The sequence below is a fragment of the Spea bombifrons genome, chromosome 2, assembly GCF_027358695.1.
Source record: "Spea bombifrons isolate aSpeBom1 chromosome 2, aSpeBom1.2.pri, whole genome shotgun sequence".
NCBI lineage: Eukaryota > Metazoa > Chordata > Amphibia > Anura > Pelobatidae > Spea > Spea bombifrons.
In genome coordinates this window covers 33,054,732-33,077,183 of record NC_071088.1, presented here as the reverse complement: position 1 = coordinate 33,077,183, position 22,452 = coordinate 33,054,732, and the positions used below count along the sequence as shown (strand labels likewise).

Here is a 22,452-nt window from a genome sequence, read left to right as displayed (position 1 = left end):
TTTTTTTAATGCATGAACAGACCACATACAGCAAAGGCGTTGTAACTGGTAACTGCAAGCTTCAAGAGTAAGTAAAAGATGCACAGCTTCACAAAGAGAGTGGTGGGTATATGGAATGGACTCTAAGAGGAGACTATGGAATCTACAACAGTGAAACAATCCAAGGAAAATAAAACAAATTTGTTGTAGCCATCTAATTGTGTTAAAGACAGGCATATAAAAAACAGATGTTAATTACAACGGCCATTCCCTTTGTGATATGCGATTAGTACAGATCTTTATTTTCTTTCCACTTCTCAGTGTGATGAACTCCAAAGCCTTCCAATTTAATGTTGTTTAATCTCATACAATAACAAGTAAGTACTCCCTGGAGTGAAAAGTCCTCAGTCTGCTAATTGTACCATTGTCTGCAGTTTATCTCAAATGTATTTACTGAATAGAAATATTCTTCTTACAGTAATCTTGCACAATGAAACTCCAGGACTAGCTAATTAAAAGAATGGTTTAGACACACATTACATGTTAACAGCAATGTGATGTAGATTTATCTGTCTCATTAGTACCCTAATGTTACTTGATTACTCGTTATAGCTAGTAAAATATAGGCACACAATCTTATCTCACCCCTGTATTAAACATGCAACCTTCCACCTACCATACCTTTGCTCCCTGCTCCGGCTTGTTGAACACCTTAACACTTTCATTTTACAATGAAATAATAGCACTTATAAATTATTTATTAATTAATCAGAGAAATCTAAATTGTGGGGCAGGCTAACCTCAATTAGTTAATGAATAAAACAACACTAGACACATTTAACATTATATATATATATATATAACTGGTTGTTAGACGTTTTCCTGTATAATTCCAAAATAAAAAATGGACATTGAGTTTATTGTGGGTTATTAAGTATTTTTTTAAATTATAAAAAACAGTAAAGCATAGAAAATCATTGATTATTTACAAAATTGTGTATTGAAATTTTATAGAACTGGGCCAGATGTGTAACGTGGTTCAGGTAGGGTGACCACATGAGCTGTTTTTTCCAGGATGCGTCTAATTTTAACATGCTGCTGAACATCACAACATCGAAACACAGACGCATATCTTGAAAAAGCAAAAGAGAACCAATGTGTCTTTTAAAAACACTTTTAATGTACTAGTTCTTCAGGATAGCTTAATCCACATACCTGAATTCTTGAGGTCCAGGTACCTTTTAGTTGTGTAAAGCATCATTTTCTCACATAACTCTTCAGTTTCCCACCCTCCAACTTCAAATGCATCCTCCATACTACTTCTCTCTTCTACAATCAACGTATATAGGTTTCTAGGGCTTTCCTGGTATATTTTGTTGGTAAGGCCATGTTCTGATCAGATATATACAGTATATATATATATATATATATATATATATATATATATATATATATAATCTCCTGGAAAGAATGTGTTTGTATCATGAGCCTGGAGCTGATCTAGACAAACTCTACCATATAATGGTGGTAACATGGACCATTCTATAATGGCTCAGGGTGACTAGGCTGAGGGGGAAACAAGATAAATCTTTGTAGGTGTGGGGAGACAATGGCTGCGTGCCTTTAAGATACGGCATACCAGGATATGATGTCATATCCCGGTGCTCTGTTTCTTCTTTTAGTGTACCGGAGATCCGACCACAGAATCACTGTTTGAAACATTCCATGGCTTACTAATATCATAACATACATAACTTTCGCTGTAGACAACTTTATACAATATCACCAATTACCCCTATGTTGGCTCTGCCTCTATCACAGCAGGTCTAGGAGGGCATCAATGGAATCATGATCAAATAAAAAAAAAATATTATATGTCATTTCAAAGTAGGCTGTGGACATATAGCATCTTCATCCATGCCCAACAGAAAACTTGACAAATTCACTCATTCCAGCCACAACGCATGAATATTGAAATCCCAGTGACTAAAACACAAATCATTACTTTCACTATTTCTGATTATCTCTTGTTTAATTACAATATAACTTAATAATAAATAAAGAAATAAATAAGCTAGGAAATGTACATCCACTTGCACACATGCATTTGTAGCCAACGTATGGATCAAAAGCTGAATATATTTATTTTAAGCAGTACTGTGTCATTGTATTTGTAAAGCCCCATCATCTTATCATATTCTCGATGTTTCCACTCCTTTTGACGGCTTGTATACAAATACTTGTACCCAGATGGTGGTCGGGATATGCAATAGACAAAGGTCTTTCGAAGACTTTTCATCCGCTTTCTTTAGCGGTGGTCGAGAGCTCCTTCCCACTCTTGAGGAACGTGGAACACTGGCAATATTCTAATAATATCCACATCTGAATATTCTTTTACCAGTCTAGTTAAACATAATTGACTCGGGGTCCTGATTGGCCATTTGTGCCATGTGCCTTAAAACATCTTTTTTTGTTATAATTCCCAGAAGCCTCCTGAAAAAAAAATAACATAAACAAGGTAAAAATCACAAGTTTTGAATGCAGTCCACTGCATTTTATTGTGCATGTGCTCCCAATTAAATCACACCAAGGCTGTCTCTTTGCTTTCATAAAACAGCAAGATGCAAAGAATTTGTTTCCTGAAAACGCAGCAGATGCTGCTGAAGTCACTGACAATATTATAAGCTGCCCCCTTTAGAATGAACGCAGGTCATGCATAACATTTTCTATAGACGTCTTCATGAGTTTTTTTTAATTAAAATGTAACCTCACATTTAAATGCGGATGGATTTGTGACCAAAAGAACGGTGATATTTTGAGAAATTAATGTGTTGTGGCATTTACCAGTGTAAGATTACAGTAATTATGGTGCTCAACCAGCCAAAGCCTGGAAGACTTCAAGTTGCCCGGTTATAGTCTCAATGGAGACAGGAACCACCGATGCCACCCATAACATTTCCTCCAAGGAAAAATAAAATGTGCTCTCAATTAGGAAGATGCAAGATGAGGAAACCAGTGTGTTTCTTCATAGGTGTATACAACACAACTGTAAATGCCAGATTCTGCTGCTTATGTCATGATGTTTTGGCTTCTACTCTTGTGGCCAGATCAGGCCTATGCCCATACCTGGGAACTCCCCGGGTTCGACCCGAAGATTGCTGGGTGAAGCACCGCTTCTCAGATTCTCCGGGTCAAGACCCGAATCCTCTGAAGCTCCCTGCCCATTTTCCTTTTAAAATGGGCCCATGAGTTGGTAATGGAACAAATAATTGTGAAGAATAGCAAATGAGGTATGGCACTTGCCGGGTTTCACCCAGAGTCTCCAGGTGTGGAGCTACTTCCTTGGGACTCCAGGTTAGTTTCTTTAATATATGGGCAGAATTCCAGATCCTGCCTTCTCCATGCCTTCTTTAGTGTGATGGGTTATCCTGTCCACTGAAAGAATCCACATCTGCTGATTAGGCAGCCTACCCTATATAAAACTACACAGTGAGCTAGCGTTATCCCATCAGTAAGGAATGTATAAAATATATTCCCTTTTCACGCTATTATTTTATCCACCTATTTCCTCATGTGAACTCACAGACAGAGTCAGTTTCAGGAATTTTGGAGCAACCCGTGTAACATAATATCTGCACTGAAGGCAGGACAGGTGCCAGGAAAAAACAGGTGTTGGCGCAAGCCAGGTCAATGGTCCACACCTGCCCATATCTGGCCTGCAGCCCGAGGACCTTTTAGAAATATATAGCAGAATGTTCTGCTTCTTACTACACAACATTGCCCCTCAGGCTATAATGCAGACTCAGTATAGATTTTCTTAGGTATTTTACCTAAATACACCTGAAATCTGCACACACTACTTCCATTGATGTCTTCCTTTCACTAACTTCATTAGTCGGGTATAATTATTCAGCTGTAACCCTTTCCAACTGTTGTTTTTCTCGTCTAGCTTTGGTTACCATAGTAATGTCTGTCGTCTACCTTAGTACCTCAATATTCTGGTGATATGATAAAATGCACTAAATAATATGGGCCCTTTAATAGATATTACAACTCAACAGTGACATCAAGTGGACAGTTTGAAAATAAGTGTATTGAAGATGGATTATGGTTGTACTCCCCTTCATTTACTACATCCTGGCATCCCAAAATTTTCAGTATTCATTTGTGTTACTATATCTTGTTTGTTGTTTGAATTATTAACAATTGTGAACAATGGGTTTGGCAAAAAAAAAATGGTTTTACTGTGAACATGTACATATAATTCAATTCCATAAAACGTAATTTAAGGATGACACTGGCCTAGTTGAGAATACTATAGTTATTAGACTTGTGCATTCGTCTTCGGGCGAACATGAAAACGAACACGAAGAGTGCGTTTTCGTGTTCGTTCCGAAGACACGCCGAAGAGAAGACAGTGGCGGTAAAACGTAGGCGAAGGCGAAGACACACACCACGAAGATCTTCGTGATCGTCTTCGCCTTCGTCTACCACTCTCCCCGGTCCCTTCCCCTTCTAACTTACCTTGGCATCGCGGCATCGCGGCAGTGGAAATCCGCAGGTTCGCCGTCACGGGTTACAGGGCAGTGCGAATGAGCCTATTGGTCGCCTACAGGTACCTCCTCTGGCATCAACCACGGCCTTTGTAACCCCTGACAGCGAACCTATGGATTTCCGTGAGCGGAAAGTTGCACCTTAAGGGGTTAAGGGGCCGTGCGAGTGAGCCTATTGGTCGGGAGCGGAAATCCATAGGTTAAAGGGCCGTGCAAGCGACCAATAGGCTCACTCGCACGGCCCCTTAACCCCTTAAGGTGCAACTTTATTGGTCGTTCGTACGGACATTTAACTGATAGAACAGGGAGACCAGTAAGATGTGCCGGGTAAGTTGCAGCGTTTCGGTTTTAAAAGTCTGTACGAGCGACCAACAGAAAAAACGAAGAAAAACCGAACACGAAGAATGTCCACGAATATACTCCCGAAGAGAAGACAGGAACAGGCGAATATTCGCGGAATATGAAGATTTTTTTTCCCGAAGACGAGCACGAAGACGAACACGAAGAGCCCCCTGGTGCCCAAGTCTAATAGTTATCACAACAGTAGCATTCAAACCTTAAGATAACACGCATCATACAAATTCCTCCAGTGTCAACTCTCTGTCCCTCTAAATATCGTCCACTCCTTCCTGTTGTAGCGCAACAAATGTCCATACACAATCTATCGTCTAACAACTTTGCAGGGGGTTATATTGAAAGGTTGTTGCAAGTTTCCCATCAGCATTTTCTCTGTCAATTGTTCACTCCAACCTTTTTTCCTTTGATTGAACTGGTTGAGTTGTGGTGTGATTAGGTGACACGGATGGTTTCTGCTTACGTGCATTTTGGCTGAGGACGGTTATTTATTTGCTTTTAGTTAGGGTCATTGCTACGTTGTCTTTATAATGTGTATAGAATGGTTGTACTTTATTTTCTGACTACGTCTTGACCCAATCTGGCCCATTGAATCAAGCCCATCGTATTTCCCCATTAACTGTGCAGTTTTAATGCACATTGCACAATATATATATTGTGCAACTTTCTATTTTGTAATACTTTCTATATTGTAACCTTTGTAAAGTGCCTTGGTCTAAGGCGCTATTAAATAAATAATTTACATTCCTAAATAATCCTGAATGGCTTCAGAATAAAAGAGCTCATTAGGAGTGACATTATACACAGTTTTACACATCAATAGATCACAAATTTGTTGTCCCAAACAGAAAGCCTACTCACCCGCTACGAGTTACAAGACATTGTCTCAGTCCAAGTTTTCGGAAAATATCCACTACAGTCTCCATAGGCGTGTGGTCAGTGACCGTAAATGGGCTCAGATTTAGTATACGTCTCAGTTTCAGAGGGTGCGGGCTGTTGGCGGGTAGCTCTGGAGGGTCTTCAGTGAAATAGATTATTGAATTGCTCACCACTCCATCTTGTCTCTGTCTGGCATTCTCTGTAAATGGGATATTGTGGGCACTTTAGTGATGAAAACAAATCTGCCATTTATCTGCCATTTATTATACAACACTGTTTAATATTTGAGGCAGGACTGAGCTATACTGCAGGTTTGACTCTTTGAGTATTTTTATATATACCAGAAATAGCAGCTACATAGCTACTTTCTAGGTTTCAGGAAAATCTTCTCTGAAATTATATATATACATTATATTTAAGAATTTTCCCCATATGCTTATCCTAGGCAAAGTTTTTTGTGCTTTCTATGCCAATGGTTCTATGATAAGAAATGCAAATACAGAACACTGTAAACAATCAAAATTTGTTTGGCATGTCATCAAACTCCTTTGAACACACACACACAAATGCCTGCAATATGGTATATGTAACAACAACTTACTTATAGCAATTATGAGTTCCCTTCTTTGGGCAAAGCCAATCAGGCGCTCAGAATCTCTGGATACCACAACAGGAAACCCATTATAATCTGTTTCTTTGATTAAAGTTTCTACATCTTCCACTGTCATACTGTCTTGGGTCAGAACGGACAACGATGGCTCCCCTCGACGTGGCCTCATGACGTCTGTTGCCAGGGTTCTGTGAGTGAATTCATCCCTCACATCCAGGAACGGGTAACCGTTTAAGTGAATATGGGCTTCATAAATGCCTTCCTTCCCAAATGCATCTGCTACCCATTTACTGGTAACTGCGGCTGCCATCAGTGGTACGATGTATTCCAGACCACCAGTCAACTCAAACATGATCACAACCAAAGAAACAGTCATCCTGGTGACACCACCTGTAGATGTATAGATACTGTTAGAGACAACATTCCTCTGTGTGTACATATACCATGTGATAATAGGCAGGATATTTTATACGTTATAATACATACAGTGGGGCAAAAAAGTATTTCGTCAGCCACCAATTGTGCAAGTTCTCCCACTTACAAAGATGAGAGAGGCCTGTAACTTTCACCATAGGTACACTTCAACTATGAGAGACAGAATGAGACAACAAAGCCCATAAATCACATTGTCTGATTTTTAAAGAATTTATTTGCAAATTATGGTGGCTGACTAAATACTTTTTTTGCCCCACTGTATAATATAGAAATATTGTACCTTATTACTATCATTTACTAGATTAATATAAGGCCTAGAGTGATTTCCTCAAGGACTTTGTCAGCCAGGTGGTGATCTACCCACAGCTTGCCAGCATATACATATTAGTCAATATGCACCCCTAAACATCTGTACCTGGTGACTTAACGGGGTATTGCAGATTTCCCAAAAACCTAAAAGTAAAACATCAAGATGTCTTAATAATAAGGGGCTAAATTGAGATATGTTTATTTTATTTTACTGGCAAGTTATTTTTATGTAAGAATGTTGACTCTATTTTTGACATTTTCTATTGACTGCCATTAAATTTACTCAATGTAGTAAACCCTGGAGAAGGGGAGGTTTGTGATCTCATAAGCAAAAATCTGTCTTCTTCTGATTCTTTGGAAATTCAGCATGAATGCACTCAATGTTTCCAGGGTTGTCAGAGAACAGTTTTGTATTATCGGCAGTAGGACACCTTAAATGTTGAATTAAAATGTTTAATAGTACCTAGACACGCTGCTGCTCCCACCATAGCATAAAGCCCAGGCGTGACACAGTCAGCTCCTGGTCTGCACCAGCTCCTAAAGATGATCCAGTCATGGTGGTGGTAGGCAAGCTGTTCCACTCCAACTCCAACTATACGCCCAGCTATAGCTCCAACCGCTATACTTGGAATAAACAAACCAGAGGGGATCTATAAAAACATCCAAAATAAAATAATTATTAAGGTCACAATGAAAAAGTGATACAAATATGTTTTTTTGTAATTAAGGTGAAGAATAAATATGGCATATAACGAAAATTTAAAACATTTGTTAAAAAGCCCCACCCTAGTAAATGTATCCAGTAGGTTAAATTTACTAGGGTTTCCTTGTACATACATGTAGATTGTGCATGCAAGACAGGAAGGTGACAGCACACAATATAATGATGAGTATGTATATATATTTACCTATAAATGAGGTTAAATTTAATAATTTAAATGAGACAAAATATGTGCAGAACGAACACATTCACAGATATATGACATAACTGGATTTTGGGAGTTGCAATCTACTATATAATAATAATAATAATAATACAAAACTAGGTGTTTAACAGTTTTTATGAGGGGGTTTGCAGTTTCAGGGGCATTTGTCACGTTACAGGGACCAGTTTCTGGCTAAATGCACATGAGTTACTATAATATGTTGCTTTTAGGGGGCATTCTGTAATTCTGCACAGTTTGAACTCGTTGGGAACTTTTGTAAAGATGCGCTGCGTTAAGTGATATACCATGTTTACCATGTTAGATATTTTACTATATTATAAAACTATTTTAAGTATCAGAACATCTTTTTTGTCATTCTTGCTTTGTAAAACAGTTTTCAGTTAAACAACTGACAAGTTTATTCTTTTTTTGTGTAAATGCCTCTGGTATATTGTATTGTCATTTGGAACTTAGTGGCAATGTGCATATATTTTAAACAGATCAAACTCAACTTTATAGAAGAAACAAGATCAAAGCCTTAAGTGAGAGGTTGTAACTATCTGATACTCTGCAGACTCAACTCAAAGTATATACCTTGAAAAACTGTTTTGTGGTTTTAAATATCAGATCTGTTTAGGGTTTATTTGACCTGACTCCTTAAGTACTTTGGTGTTTAAAATGACTTGGTTTTGTTATAAGCTGCTTAATATAATGTCTTTGTTTTGTGGACAGAATGTGTGTGCTGCACACTGTAACGTGTAAGCATGAATGAGAACGTGGAGGAGCTGAAGAGGTGATACAAATATCCCAAATACACGTCTATAATAAAATGTTAAGCATCTGACCTTTGTTACCCCATAAGTCAGTGTCTATCCTCTACCCTTAAGGAGTGACTGTATGAGGCATTCCTTTTTGGTTTTCGTGGGACAGTGATGATTTTCAGTCACTGCCTCACTTTCCTGCTTTTGGTGGCAGCATTTGCTGTTTGGAGGGCTTCTCTAATCACCCCAAAGAGTAATGTAGGTATGAACTGTTCCAGTACATACCTCCATGCCCCTGCTCACCACACCAACCCAACATATGTGTCCCAATTTGGGCTACTGAAATGTTTAAAAGTATGGTATAGGTAGCATACCATAATGTATTGAAAAGCAACAAAGTTTAGCACTTTGCAATTGCCAAAAGGGAAACTATGTTAAGATAGTGGGTAACCGTCTAAGCAAGATCTATGAGTATTTAAGGTGGCTGCCTAATACCACCGTTACCAAGGTTTTAGCATTGGAGGTGGCTTCTTTGATCACCTGCCTATTGTGTACTGAAATCTGGATTTGGCTCAGAAAACAATGATAGTGTATTCACTCTGATAGTAAGAACGCTTTCGAATATCAGTGATGAGTCAAAGTGTCTTACCTTCATGCCAAATGTAAATATAGTGATGATAATTTTGAAAATAAGAGCCAGTGCAAGCTGCCACATTGCCGTATACACACCCGGGCCTGCTGGTCGATCCGGAATGTCATCTACGGGTCTTGTCATATTGGGATCATTAATGTAGTCACAGAGCTGAGAAGACTCTAGTGCTCCACAGTCATTGAAAAGCTCTGAGATGAGCTCACTGGTGCTCCTCCGCGTATAAGGATTTGGGTAAGCCAGGAGAGCCGTGATAGCGGTAACGACGATGACTTCTAGCACAGGATACTTTCCAAGCTTGGTGGTCTTACGTCTCCTACACCACGCAATGTTACAGCGAATGAAAAGGGTCCCCCATAGACCACCGAAAACTCCGAGTAGAATGAATGGAAATAACTCAGCCATGTACCACGGAGTGTGATATTCCACATAAAAGAGAACCAGGCGGCTGTTTCCAAATGGGTTAATGGATCGTAGTGTAAAAGCAGCAACTAGGGCAGCAAAAAATGAGCGCCATAGTGTTTTTAGAGGGAAATAGTAACTCACCTACAAAAACATAAGACAATAAGTGCAATACTATTATATATTTAGTTATGTGTAAACAAATAGGTGTTACATATCTGCAATATCCAGAGCAGTTAACATTCAACGCATTTAAAAAGGCTCATGAATGTAGGATCCGCATGACTTTTAACACAACTCACACATGAGTACTATATTTCAAGCAAAGTAGGCATTGCCCCATTAGGTTAGTTTAATCTAGTCCTATGACTAAGAACACAAATTCAGGGGAAAGCTGGCAAGGGGGGCAATAGTCCCCCAGGCTGATTTAATGATTTTGGGCCACTGTCTGAAACCTTTTGCATTCCATCTGCATATGGCAGGATAGAAATTGGGCATTGGTAGTCAAATGTTGTGGTACTGGGCCTCTAGCTTGGGCTTGCAACCTAGAATGGTGCTATCCTCCGCTGCATTAGGTGACTTAGCATGATCAGTTTTCCCCTGATGTGAAGTCATGTTTACATGTTTATACACTGAACCACAAGAAAGTTTCATCAGAATTTATAGCACCAAAAAGACAAAAGAAAGCACTCCAGTGATATAGTCTAAGACTATTTTTCAAAATAGCTTACCTCCTCCAAACTGAAAAGAACGCCACCGATTGGAGCTCCAAAAGCAACAGATACTCCAACAGCCGCTGCCGCTGAAAGTACCTAGAACACACAAATACAATAGAATGTGGATCTTCTGCCAAAAGCTATAAAATATGCAATATACGCCTATTAAAAACAACTTTTTACGTTTATTTTCTCACGGCTTGCATGATTATTCCTCCTCGTTAAGTTATCAATGCCCTTTCGTTTGCTGATTATTGTGAATTGGTTTGGGCTGCCTTTGTAGTGGAGAGAGTAAGAAATGGAAATTGATTAGGTAGCACTTGTCCTGCCACAGACTGCCACCTCTCAGCTTCCATGTGGTGAACTAAATATCTCCTAATCAATTGATTAATAAACTACTATCACAAGACAGGCAGAATGTGCTTCTGATTGTATAAAAGATGTACAATGCTCAACCTCACTGGCATCCTGAAAGAAAGCAATTTAGCTAAGCCCAGTTCAACTGTACGGCTTGGAGATCTGCCCTGGGTGGGCTACCTTCTTAGGTTTTACTATGATTTGAAGCATGTTGTCTCGCGTGACAAAGAAAATGTGTTTGTGGCAAATGGTGGGATCTTGTCCCTACCTAACTTACCTCTCTTCTTTTTCCTTCATTCTTGCTATATTTGGAAAACAGACTGCTGAACAAGTTGCCACAGCAGCATGCCACGTGGACAGATGGTCCTTCTTTCCCCAAACTTAGCCCCGATGATACCACCAGGACTAATGTGACCGTTTTTATTAACAGGGTCCATTTTCCTAGGTAGCCTCTAATTATGAATCCACTGAGTATGGTTTTGATCTGGAAGGCAAAGTAGTTCAGTAAGTAAAAGTTCCTCATATTAGCAAAAGGTTAGATTTCTAATTGTATTACTTATTATCGTTGCTTACATCAACACAAGTAAAATGCTCACCTCAGGTATTCCAGATCCACAAGCGTATGGTGCAAAAACTCTCACCAAAGAAACTGCCAGGAAGGCAAATGTTAATGCCCACATAATGTAGAGGAAATAATTTAAAATATATGCACTGGCACCCTGAAAAAGAGTAAAACCCCCAAGATTACATACTGGTGGGTACAAAACACAGGAAAATACCTGTAAATAGCCAAAAAAGTTCCATTCTTTAGATGATGTATTCTGTCATTCTCTGGATCATGTTTACATGTATGTTTAACTAATTGCTGCACTTCATGCACTCATCGACCAGCCTTACCATGCAAGCAATCTAGGTGGATGCCCTAGGTAGGAAATGGACATTTACATATACACTCTCATGCTCACACACATACTCACTACATACACATTCATGCTATCACACAAACACACTCATAAATACACTCTCATTCTAACATACATACATACATACATACTCCCTCCCCTTACCCTCTCATCCCTTCCCTTATCTACAGCCTTGCTTTTATTGCGGGGTCACCCAACCTTGCATTACATGATCCCTTGCATTCTGCCTCCCAGGGCCGGTCCAAAATTGTTCACAAAAGGGAAAATTGACACAAAGTTTAGTTGTGAGAGATTGACTCAACTCGACTGTGAACTTGATCACTTTTCCAGGCAAAGTAGGTTGAGCTCTAACTTGACTGATAACTTGATAACTAAAGCTAGAGAACAGATCTACCTGTCCTTTTGGAAAGTAAGCTCATGCTTCCAGTCTGAAGGTAAGAAAAATGGATATAGGAGTATTAGCCCAAGAGAAAAAAGTAGTCTTTAGTTGAAGTAGATACCTTTTATAACTCCAGTACATAAAAAGTTGTAAAACTTTCAGGACCTCACGGACCTCTTTTTTAGATGGAGCATTTAGTCTTTATTCTCAAGGCAAACTTCATCAGGTGCCAAAGTGAAAATATATGATAAGAGCCCATTCTTAATTGGTTGGCAGTTATGTCAACACTCATTGATCCACAGCAAGAACTAAAACTTTTTCCACAACAAAAATATTTTTCCTAGCACCATTTGAAATGATATTATTATATTATTATATTTACCCCCTTAATAGTGCATGCTCCTTTTCATATCGTACGCAGAACCTATTCTCTATTGCTATCAAATGTTTTTACACGAGACCTACACTTACATTGACACACTGTTGGCTGCTATTCGTACCGCTAAGAGTAACTATAAAGTAATTGTGCCTATACCTCAGGTGCATACATGCACTGTCAGATATAATTCTTCGTTTAACACAGACCTATTTCTTGAGCTGACTTGAAAGAAATGATTCGCCTACGCAGAACAGATTCACTAGATAAAGGCAGACATGGCATAATCAAATATTCACTCAAGGCCCCTTGTTCTCGCCAGGGTTCTTGATTGAGTTGATCCGAAGTTCCGCTGTATCACAGACAGCAAGGTACATCTTTTTGTCATTCTAACTACTAATTACTCTCAGAACATAACAGACGGACTTATACCTACATTCAGGCTACAGGAGAATCGTAGGGCTGTCATGTTTAGCCTGCAGATGTCAGTCACGCTGTCTAGGCATATAAACCCCGCAAAGCGGAGACATTATCATTGTATGACAGACCATAACATGAGCGAAACGCTTGCATGCCAGAAAAATATCTGCTAGAGTTTTTTTTAGCAGCTAATAAACACCACACAAAACGATCTGTGCCCACGCATACATAATCCAGGGCTGCTGAACAATGAAATCTAGCTACAGGGAATAATAAGGCAATATTATATAGTGTTAAATTCTGCTTATCTACGGATCAACAGGTAGTTTGGACTTGTTGATTTAAATGTAAAATACCATATTTGCTCGATTATAAGACGACCCCCCCAAATCTGAATATTAATTTAGGAAAAAAAGAAAAAGCCTGAATATAAGACAACCCTATAGGAAAAAAGTTCTTAATAAAAGCTATGATTGAGAAAAATATTTTGGTTTTATTTCCTTTTTTTTTTTTTCAACCTGCCCCCCCCAGTTATGCACATCTGCCCCAGAAATGCCTTATACCCCCTATATGCCACTGTGCCCCATGATATGGAATTAAACCCTATATGCCACTGTGCCCCATGATATGCCTTTTGACCCCCTATGTGCCACTCTGCCTCCAGAAATGCCTTATACCCCTATATGTCACTCTGGCATTAAGGGGGTTAAAAGGCATATTATGGGGCAGAGTGGCATATAGGGAGGTTTAAGGCTTTTCAGGAGGCAGAAAAAAACCTTGTCTTATAATCGAGCAAATACGGTATGTATGTATCTACACATACAGTTTTCCATTCATCAAAAACACCTTTCAATGTGAAGAATAGACTTGTGTATTCGTATTTGGGCAAACATGAAAAGGAACACAAAGGGCGCGTTTTCGTTGTTCAGCTCGAATACCGAACATACGAACATGGCGGCGGCAAAACCTATCCGAAGACACACAATACGAATAATCTTTGTGTTCGTCTTCGTTTACTAATCTCCCTGGCACCTTCCCCATCTAGCCTACCGTATCTACGCAGCATTGCAGGGGTTAACAGGAGCGGAAATCCATAGGTTCGCCGTTTGGTTGATGCCAGAGGCGGCCCCTGTAGGCGACAATAGTCGCCCGCACGGCCCTTTAACTCTTGACGGTGGAACTTAGCCTGGGGAGACCATGGTCTCCCCGCTCCAAGAGTTAAAGGTCTGTACGAGCGACTCCATTGGTCGCCAGCAGGGGGACCAGTGGTCTCCCCCCGGCCAAGTTGCAGCACCAGGCTTTTAAAAGTCTGTACGAGTTTCTCTATTGGTCGCCAGCAGGGGGCTTGTCTGCCATCAACCAATGAAGCGCCAAAGCTGCTGCGTAGTGCTGCGTTAACCCCGTATTAACTCCTTCTACAAAAAATGAAGAAAAAAAAGAAAACGGAGAATGTACACGAATATTCGCTCGAACCGAACACAGAAACAGGCGAATATTCTTGAAATACAAAGTTTTTTTCCCCCCACAAAGACGAACACGAAAACGAACACGAAGAGTTGGCCGGCGCCCAAGTCTAGTGAAGAATGTGTTACCTTTACGATGCATTTAATCAAATGTCTGTTGCGTGGTGTGGCACTGTCATGTATAATATGTCAATAATCTCATATTATTTTTTAGGTAGAATACATTAAAAAAACAAAGCTTCTTGATGAGAAAGGCACCCAGACAATGCAGTGTCTAATGTCACTATAACAACATGCGTCCCAAACAGCGTATATGGTGATGATTTACTTATAATGCATACCTCAGACTGACTTATCATCAGCTCAGACCATTTCTGCCACTGAGGGCATGTGTCCCGGTCATCAAAAGTTGTTTCGCTCGATGTCCAGCAACACTGTTCCTGACTGTACCAGAAACCAGTGAGACAGATTCCCTCCTTCAGATCAATCATCCAGTCCACCGCTAAATCTATCACTCCAGCTAAAGTACCTGAAAATACGAAGAACCCGAGGTTTAGACACATCACTTATCGCTGGTGAATTCTTGAAAATGTACTAATAAAGTCTATATCATTGGAACAGCTGAGGAGAGTCATTGGTGCCAAAGAAGGTCAAGAGAGCCCAGATCCTTCGCTAGACCACCTTGAATAATGCATTAGGTTTTGAGAAACACAACGATTAAATGTTTCTTGCTCTCTGCTTCCTGCAGCTGTCTCCTAAGTAAACAGTGACATCAAGTGGCCATGCTATATAGAACAACATACTATATTTAATATACAATACATATATATGATTAAATCAGTAACAATAAACCCAAAACACTGCTTGTGTTCCAGAAGTATAGAGAAGGTTAATTGCCTTAGTAAGGATGGTAGAGATGGGGATACATGCTTCAAACAACAGAATGTACCTCATTTGCCAAAATATACAGTTTCAATATTGATAGAACTAAATCAGTAACATAGCATTACATTAAATGAGTTATTTGGGGGAGAGGGGGAAGCAAGAAAAGACAATTAACATAGTGCTTCTTACAGTACATACATACAATGGGTATAACAAAAGTAGAATAGACGAATTAAAATGAGTTGTTGTATTAGGTAAAGAGTGCCCTGCTCAAAATCTTACAACCTAGAGGCCGCCCTGGACATTCAGTCCATGGGATGATCCAGTTGTTCTTTTCCAGCTTTACTCTGGCACTTACCAAACATAACGCTTCTTACACAAAGTAAATGTTACTAAAATTTACCTACAGGTCCTTGGCTTCACCAATATAAAAACACTGATCCTCTAGAACACGTGTAAACCATACCCAGGAAGTTCCCATGCTGGGCTACAACGACTCTTGGGTGAGTGGCTTTGCAAAGGGGACTAGTTAGCTGTACAGTTAAACAGAGCTAGTGGCTCATATCGACAGGGCTACCCCAAACAGCCTTTGGTGGGTGGGGTGTTAGGTAAGTCGTTGGGAGTAGGCATGGGAAAGTTTCACTGCCTGAAGAGAAAAAAGCTCACGCAAAGATCCAGGGGAGCAGGGCTTCATCCAGAGGCTTTGGGTCTAACTTAGAAAGTCCCCAGGTTTGCTATGGAAAGGTACTCACCTGACAAAAGTCCAATAAGGAGCATAACAACCCATCCTGACCAGGCATCTAGGAGACCTTTGATGAATTCCCATATTGATTCTTTGCTCTTGCTTGTGATCTGCACAGTGGAAAATAATTGTCACCATTTATAGATTTAATACTTTGATCGCAGCCTGCAATTTTAAAAAGCAAAATTATGGCGTGTTACATTGTCAAGTACAAAATGTAATTTAAGAACGTGATGTACTATTTCAAATAGGAACCATAATATTGGATAACATACAAAAGCTTCTAGATTGTCTTTCACTGTTTACTAACCTTCAGTAAAACATGACTTAGATTTCAATGCAAGCTGTGTCAAATTTTGTCAGCCAAGTTAACCCTTACACAAGCTGGACATCGGTAGATCTACTCTAATATCTATGGCTTTCAAAACCCATTATTAAAAAAGTATCTACCAGTACATAAAAGTATCTAAACATTTATCTGGTTGTTTCTCATACTAGAAGCATTTAAGTACCATAACTTTTGCAATCTTTTGCCCATTCTATAACTTTCAGTGCATTCAAGGTCTAATAAGAAACAAACACACTCCATTATCTCCATAAGCATACAATAGGTGGATCCTAGTATGCAACAAAATACATTAGATAATAATATATCGGTCTTGTCTTAAAAAGGACTAGAGATTGGCCATAACGTGGTAAAATGTTCTTTAGGCAAAATGTTTACATAGCTACGTGATTAATAAAGAGAACAATTGATTTATTTTATGAAGAGTTAAATATATTTATATATTTTTACTTTAGGGGAGTTGATTCAATCACCAATATACAAACAAGTTCAAAGCTCTGAGGGTCTTATTTCAACCTTACTAGATATGTAACAACCCTAGACTCGGCGAGAACATGAAGCAACTTGGCCTAATGCTATCTATGTTATTTATGAGTTGGTCATGGGACAAAACAGAAAATTTTATACATATAGAGAAAAAAAATCTATGCTTACCCTTCTATGCCTATCTGTGTCACGTGACTTCTCCCTTAGCCAATCAATAGTATGGAAATCTTCATATGTGCCAACATCTGGAATAGGCTCATCGAGAAAATCCATCAGGTTACTGGAACCATTTATCTCTCCTGTATTAACCATTTTAACGTCTGCAAGAAAAGTAGTTACTATTCAATTGGACCTGATTTATAATAGGGAGGAAAAACAGATGCTAGTTTTCTTTTTACAGAAATGTAGCCATGCCACAAGTAATAAAGGCATAATGATTATTTTGATCAGAAACTCTGTCTTTGTTCCTAATATTATGACATAGAAAATACCCAGCATATAAAACGATTAAGGGTAACATACAAGGAAATCACAAAAACAAACATATATATCTTCTTAACTCTCACCTTCCTTTGTAAAAACTAAGCAGAGGTACTTGTTCAGGCTTTATTTGTCACGCTTAAGTGTTTCAGATCATCAAACAAATTTTGATATTAGACAAAGAGAACCCTTTTAAATAACTACTTTTTAAATAATACTAAATCAACCAATTAACAATATTTAATTGATACTTTGGTTCAGTTTCAATAAAATGCCCAGGCAAGATTCCTGCCAGCCCTGTTGAATCTAAACATCAAAGTGAAGTAAGCCAAAAGGTCTGAAAAAGCAGCACATGTGTGAGAGAGTATGTATGTGTGGAGTGTTAGATGGAGTGTTAGAATGAATGTGTACATGTGTGTTAGTGTGTATGAATAAGTGTAATTTAAGTAAGTGTGTTTACACATGTGTGCTAGAGTGTATGTTGGAAGAGGGGGGCAAAGAAGGCACAGACAAGTTGTTTGGTGGCAATGATAGCACAGACCAGCTGTTGATGTTCAGGGGACCCAGGGCAATTTTCACACCAGGGCCCTGTGGTTTTTAGTTACTCCCCTGGTGGTGAACATTCCTCCAAGAGTGTATCGATAACTCATCCAGACTGCACAAAAATGGCATCCATGGGAGAGTTGCAAGGCGTAAAACCACTGCTGACTTGTCTAACATTTGCCATAAGACATCTTGATAACCTAGAAGACTTTTGGGATAATATTCTGTGAACTGATTTAGGCATAAAGCTAACACAGCATTCCAGAACATCATACCAACAGTCAGCTTTGCTGCTTCAGGATCTGAATGACCTGCTATAATTGATGGAACCATGATTTTTTTCTCACTACCAGAAAATCCTGAAGGAGACCTAAAGCTCAAGTGCAGCAGGACAATGGCCAGGGGAACGAAAGCAAGTCCACATTTGAATGGCTCAAACGAAACAAAATGAAGGTTTTGCAGTGGCCTAGTCAAAGGCCTGCCTTGAGTCTGATTGAGATACTGTGTGTGACCTTAGAAAGGCCCAGGGTGGCACAACCACGTATTAGATTTAGGGGGGCAATTACTTTTTCACATGGGTTACACAGGTTTTGATCATTCAAAAGTTGCATTTTGTGTTCACTCACATTGTCTTTGACTTATATTGATTGATCTGAAACATTTAATTAGATGCAAAATAAAACAAGGGGCCAAACACTTTTTTTACAACACTGTATATTTTGCTTTCTTTTTAGCTTGAATTTGTATTTGGTATCATCTTTCTGAGTCTACTTATGTTTCCTAAATGCTATCTTCTTCTTCTTTATTTGTGCAACAACTGCAGAAAAACACAGTGGTTTCCTTTTTCTTTCAGTCGAACAAGTTTAATGTTCTGCTGCCTTTAGCAAATAAATGAAATATTTAATAATCAAATAATTCCATTTCTCCTAGACTCCATCTAAAGATGTCTGGGCCATCAGCGTTTGAAGTTAACATAAGTTTGGAAGGGCAAACTTGAAAAGGTTGGACAAAGTATTCAGGGAGGTCAACTTGACGGCATACTTAAGAACAGGTGATTTTCATTCAGTTTTCAGTGAAGTATTTTTTTTCTGCCTGAAGAATGTTGAATCTCTTAAGGGGATAATTATGCAAACTTTACTTTTCAAATAAGCAAAGTTTGCTTTATCAATCTGTTAGATATTCGAGTGAGGGCCCGACGACGCATTATGGACACAGCCAAGTGCCTGTACTGTGGGAGACTGCCTCTGCACTCAAGGACAGGAAGAAGGCACACAGAAGGAGGTCAACATCAAAAGGTTGGTAATGAATCTCTTAAGAGAACAATTGTGCAAAACTTACTTTAATGCAAAAGTTTACGTTATTTTTTTTCTTAAGAGAAAACATATACTTTATTGACACTTTAATGCAAATGACAACTCAAGCTTAAGTGAAAGAAGTTCTGTGAAGGGTTTATCTCTGGCCTAAGGTTCTCATGGTGAATGAAATGATCCTCCATAACTCCATGTTTTTCTAACACACTCCTTCATATTCTGCACTGTGAAATATTAGGCAGCCATGGAGAGTTAGCGTATGGTATGTATGGCTGCATGATATGGTTGGTAGGAGACTGAGTGCAAGGAGGTTAAGTAAAGGAGGAAGTAAAGACGGAGGGAGTTTGGGAGCGGTATAGATATGTAGGACATTACGGGGGGAAAGGGGTTATATGAGGAAGAGGGTTGCTCAGACATGTTCTTTTGAAGCATGTTGCCTGCCCCCCAATAATTGAGTTGTTGGGGGGGTGGCATCAATTTGTCACAGCTGAAGTGGGGTCTCTGGAAGTATTCTGCTGGAATGGTAGTTTACATGGACTGGTAAAAGTATGGTTGTCAAGTAGCAGTGAGATCCGTGAGTAGCGGGGCTCATTTCCAGTGGTTTTGGCCGCTGAGCTGAGGTGTTTTTGTGGCTGATGGCTAGAACAAGTGAGTGGTTTGTTGGTACAGTTGGGCAGAAGACTCTCATTGATTATAAATCAAGGGAAATGCTAGCATGATATTTAAAAAAGGTTGTTATCCTGGATTATAAAGAAACTACAGCACTTTACTGTTTTACTAAAGCTGTGCCCATCCTCGTCCAAAAATGTGTGTGTGTTTTTATTTTGGGGAAATGGTAAGAAGGATGGTCACAAGGTGTGACAATTGAAGGAGCTTTGGCCGTCCCGTTGTCATATCAAGTTCCAGAAGCTTTGATATTAGAACCATCAGGTTACAACAGTTAGCTGCTGGGCCATTGAAGGGTTAACATCTTGGTAAGTGGGTCCCACGTGTGACACCGACACCGAGCTGGCTGTACAACGATACAGGTGTTAGTTCTAATTTGACTGAGGCTAGTATTATTTACAATACAGGGCCCTGCTGCAATGTTAGGACTTGGCTTTATGTTAAACCATAGTATAAATAAAACAAGGGAAACTAAATCCAAAGGAAACAAAGAAGCATCTCACCGAATTCACTGTAGCAACTCAGATAGATAAATAGATAGATAGATCTGGCACTCACAGGGTTAAAACAGCACATGATTCCATTTATACATGACATGATAATGGACCTGATTTACATGTATGTGGAAGTACACCTATTGGTCGGTGAACAGTCATGATAATATTTATTAATCTTAATCAGAAGCTCATTTTAGAATTACGAAGAACATCACTATAGGTCCGTGGAACACAGTGAATTTCTACGACGTATAACATTTCAGTACACATCTACTGCACATACATTTCAATACATGCCAATAGAATTATTACTACTGCGATCATTTGGCTTATGCCATTTTTCTCTTCCGTCAGGAAAACATTTGGCAAATGACTGGGAGAAAAAATTGTCTGTTTTCGTCGCAGCAGCTTAGAACACGCTGCATCTCACGGGTTATTTAATCCCAGGTCTATTTATTTTCCGCGTTTAAGTCTGTGAATTTTGTGCCCTATTTATTTTCTTAAATTAATTATGCATGCTGTTCGGCTTTCTGTAACAAAAGAACCTTTATCTGCACTGCTGGGCAATAGGCCTTCTGCTTCACTGCTCGATACAATAGCAATTCTGCGTTGATGTCAGCTGCTGCAAGGCATGGAGTGTTACACGCATTTCAGCTTATTACACATTCGTCTTATACAAAGATCTGATATTCCACATAAAAAAAAATAGCTTTTCTTACCTGTAATACAGCATCCCTCAGCTCCGACTTAAAGAATCAGCCAGCAACTCTCCTTCTAACATGGGAAAGCAATGATGTCATAGGGAGGAAGCTGTAAGAGTCATGTGATGTAAATCTCCTTTTACAGAGAACAACCTGCTCCCAGCTGTATAAGACAGATTTAAAGGAGCAATGACCTCCCGTAGGAGAAAAAAAAAAAGAAATCAATAAGCACACTTTTGTTCTTTTGTTGGTTGCCAGATTGCGTCGTTAAGAAATTCAAGGGCTGCCTTGAAATAAAATACCAAAGCAGCTCTGGGGGTTGTGCTTGTGTTACGCAGCGAAAGAGGATTAATGATTAAAGTATTTTGAGCTAGGAAAAATGAATTGAGAGGTATAAAAAAAAAACAACTGGGCTAACATTAGGGATTTTGCTATATTTAAAAAGTAAAAAAAATAAAAAATCGCATATTAGAATTATAATATTAAAAAAAGCAAACTTCCTCAAATGGAGACTTTAGTTGAAAGTAATACTATTTATTTGGTCCACATAGAAAAGGGTGTTTTATATATATGCTTTCAGGAGTTCCAACTTTGTATCTTTTTCTATTTTTTGGCCCCAAAACTGGAATCAACATCGACAAAACACTTCTTAAACACACATGTACATATAGTAATCTGGTCACCGGTGCAATTTAAAATAAAAATGCATAATTAGTTAAAAAAAAAAAAATACACCTTGTTTTTGGGAATATGCAGTATATGGGGGGGGGCATACGTGGAAATTCAAGGTTCAGCGTTCCATAAAGATCCATTTTAGTTTTTCTTTTGCATGCTACTTAAGATACTTGGCACATAACCAGATTCAAACCTTTTTTACATTAGTTCCATTGCTTATGAAATATGTGAAGTGAGTTTAAAAAACATTAACTTCTAATAAAGTGGCAACAGTATATAAATCCTGACGGGATACAGATGCTAGTTATTATTATTACAGAGTGCAGTAGATTTTGGAGCACTGATTCTATAGTACATAATACAAAATGAACCTTAACACACATATGACATACTGGCACAGAAGGAGAAGATGGTTATGCGCTCATGAGCCTTTTAGGATGTCGAGTGGGAAGGAGGTAGACAGAATGACAGAGATAAGATACAGGGCAGATGAAACCCTGACTATGAAATTGGGAAGATGTTGAGAAGAGGATCAAGTACAACTCAACAACATGGTTAGGGGAGATTAGAGCAGAGATATCGGGCATTTTGCAAAAGAACAGCACGGGCACATATGGCTCTTGGGCTAGG

The 22,452-nt window shown here is 39.0% G+C and overlaps 1 protein-coding gene across 2 annotated transcripts; it reads right to left on the bottom strand.

Moving 5' to 3' along the window:
• Positions 1-1,648: 1,648 nt before the first annotated feature.
• On the bottom strand, positions 1,649-21,238 carry CLCN4 (chloride voltage-gated channel 4). 2 transcript variants are annotated; one of them, XM_053457416.1, is made up of 12 exons: positions 21,166-21,238; positions 17,119-17,270; positions 16,129-16,228; positions 14,833-15,020; positions 11,527-11,649; positions 11,208-11,414; positions 10,589-10,669; positions 9,456-10,001; positions 7,583-7,769; positions 6,367-6,765; positions 5,748-5,964; positions 1,649-2,472 (listed from the first exon to the last, which is right to left on the bottom strand). In XM_053457416.1, exons 2-12 carry the CDS (start codon positions 17,260-17,262, stop codon positions 2,382-2,384), a joined length of 2,283 nt encoding a protein of 760 aa, XP_053313391.1. In that variant the 5' UTR covers positions 17,263-17,270; positions 21,166-21,238; the 3' UTR covers positions 1,649-2,381. The 2 variants fall into 2 exon arrangements, with proteins under 2 accessions (XP_053313391.1, XP_053313392.1); XM_053457417.1 differs by lacking the exon at positions 21,166-21,238 and having other exon boundaries at positions 17,119-17,308.
• Positions 21,239-22,452: the final 1,214 nt, after the last annotated feature.

Bases quoted from the DNA above. Each gene is read 5' to 3' on its own strand.
- CLCN4 (XM_053457416.1), bottom strand. From the start codon at position 17,262: ATGGTTAATACAGGAGAGATAAATGGTTCCAGTAACCTGATGGATTTT. The intron at 11,415-11,526 runs GTGAGCATTTTA...TTTGCCTTCCAG, and splicing joins GTGGATCTGGAATACCTGAG to ATCAAAACCATACTCAGTGG. The intron at 7,770-9,455 runs GTAAGACACTTT...ATGTTTTTATAG, and splicing joins TATTTACATTTGGCATGAAG to ATCCCCTCTGGTTTGTTTAT.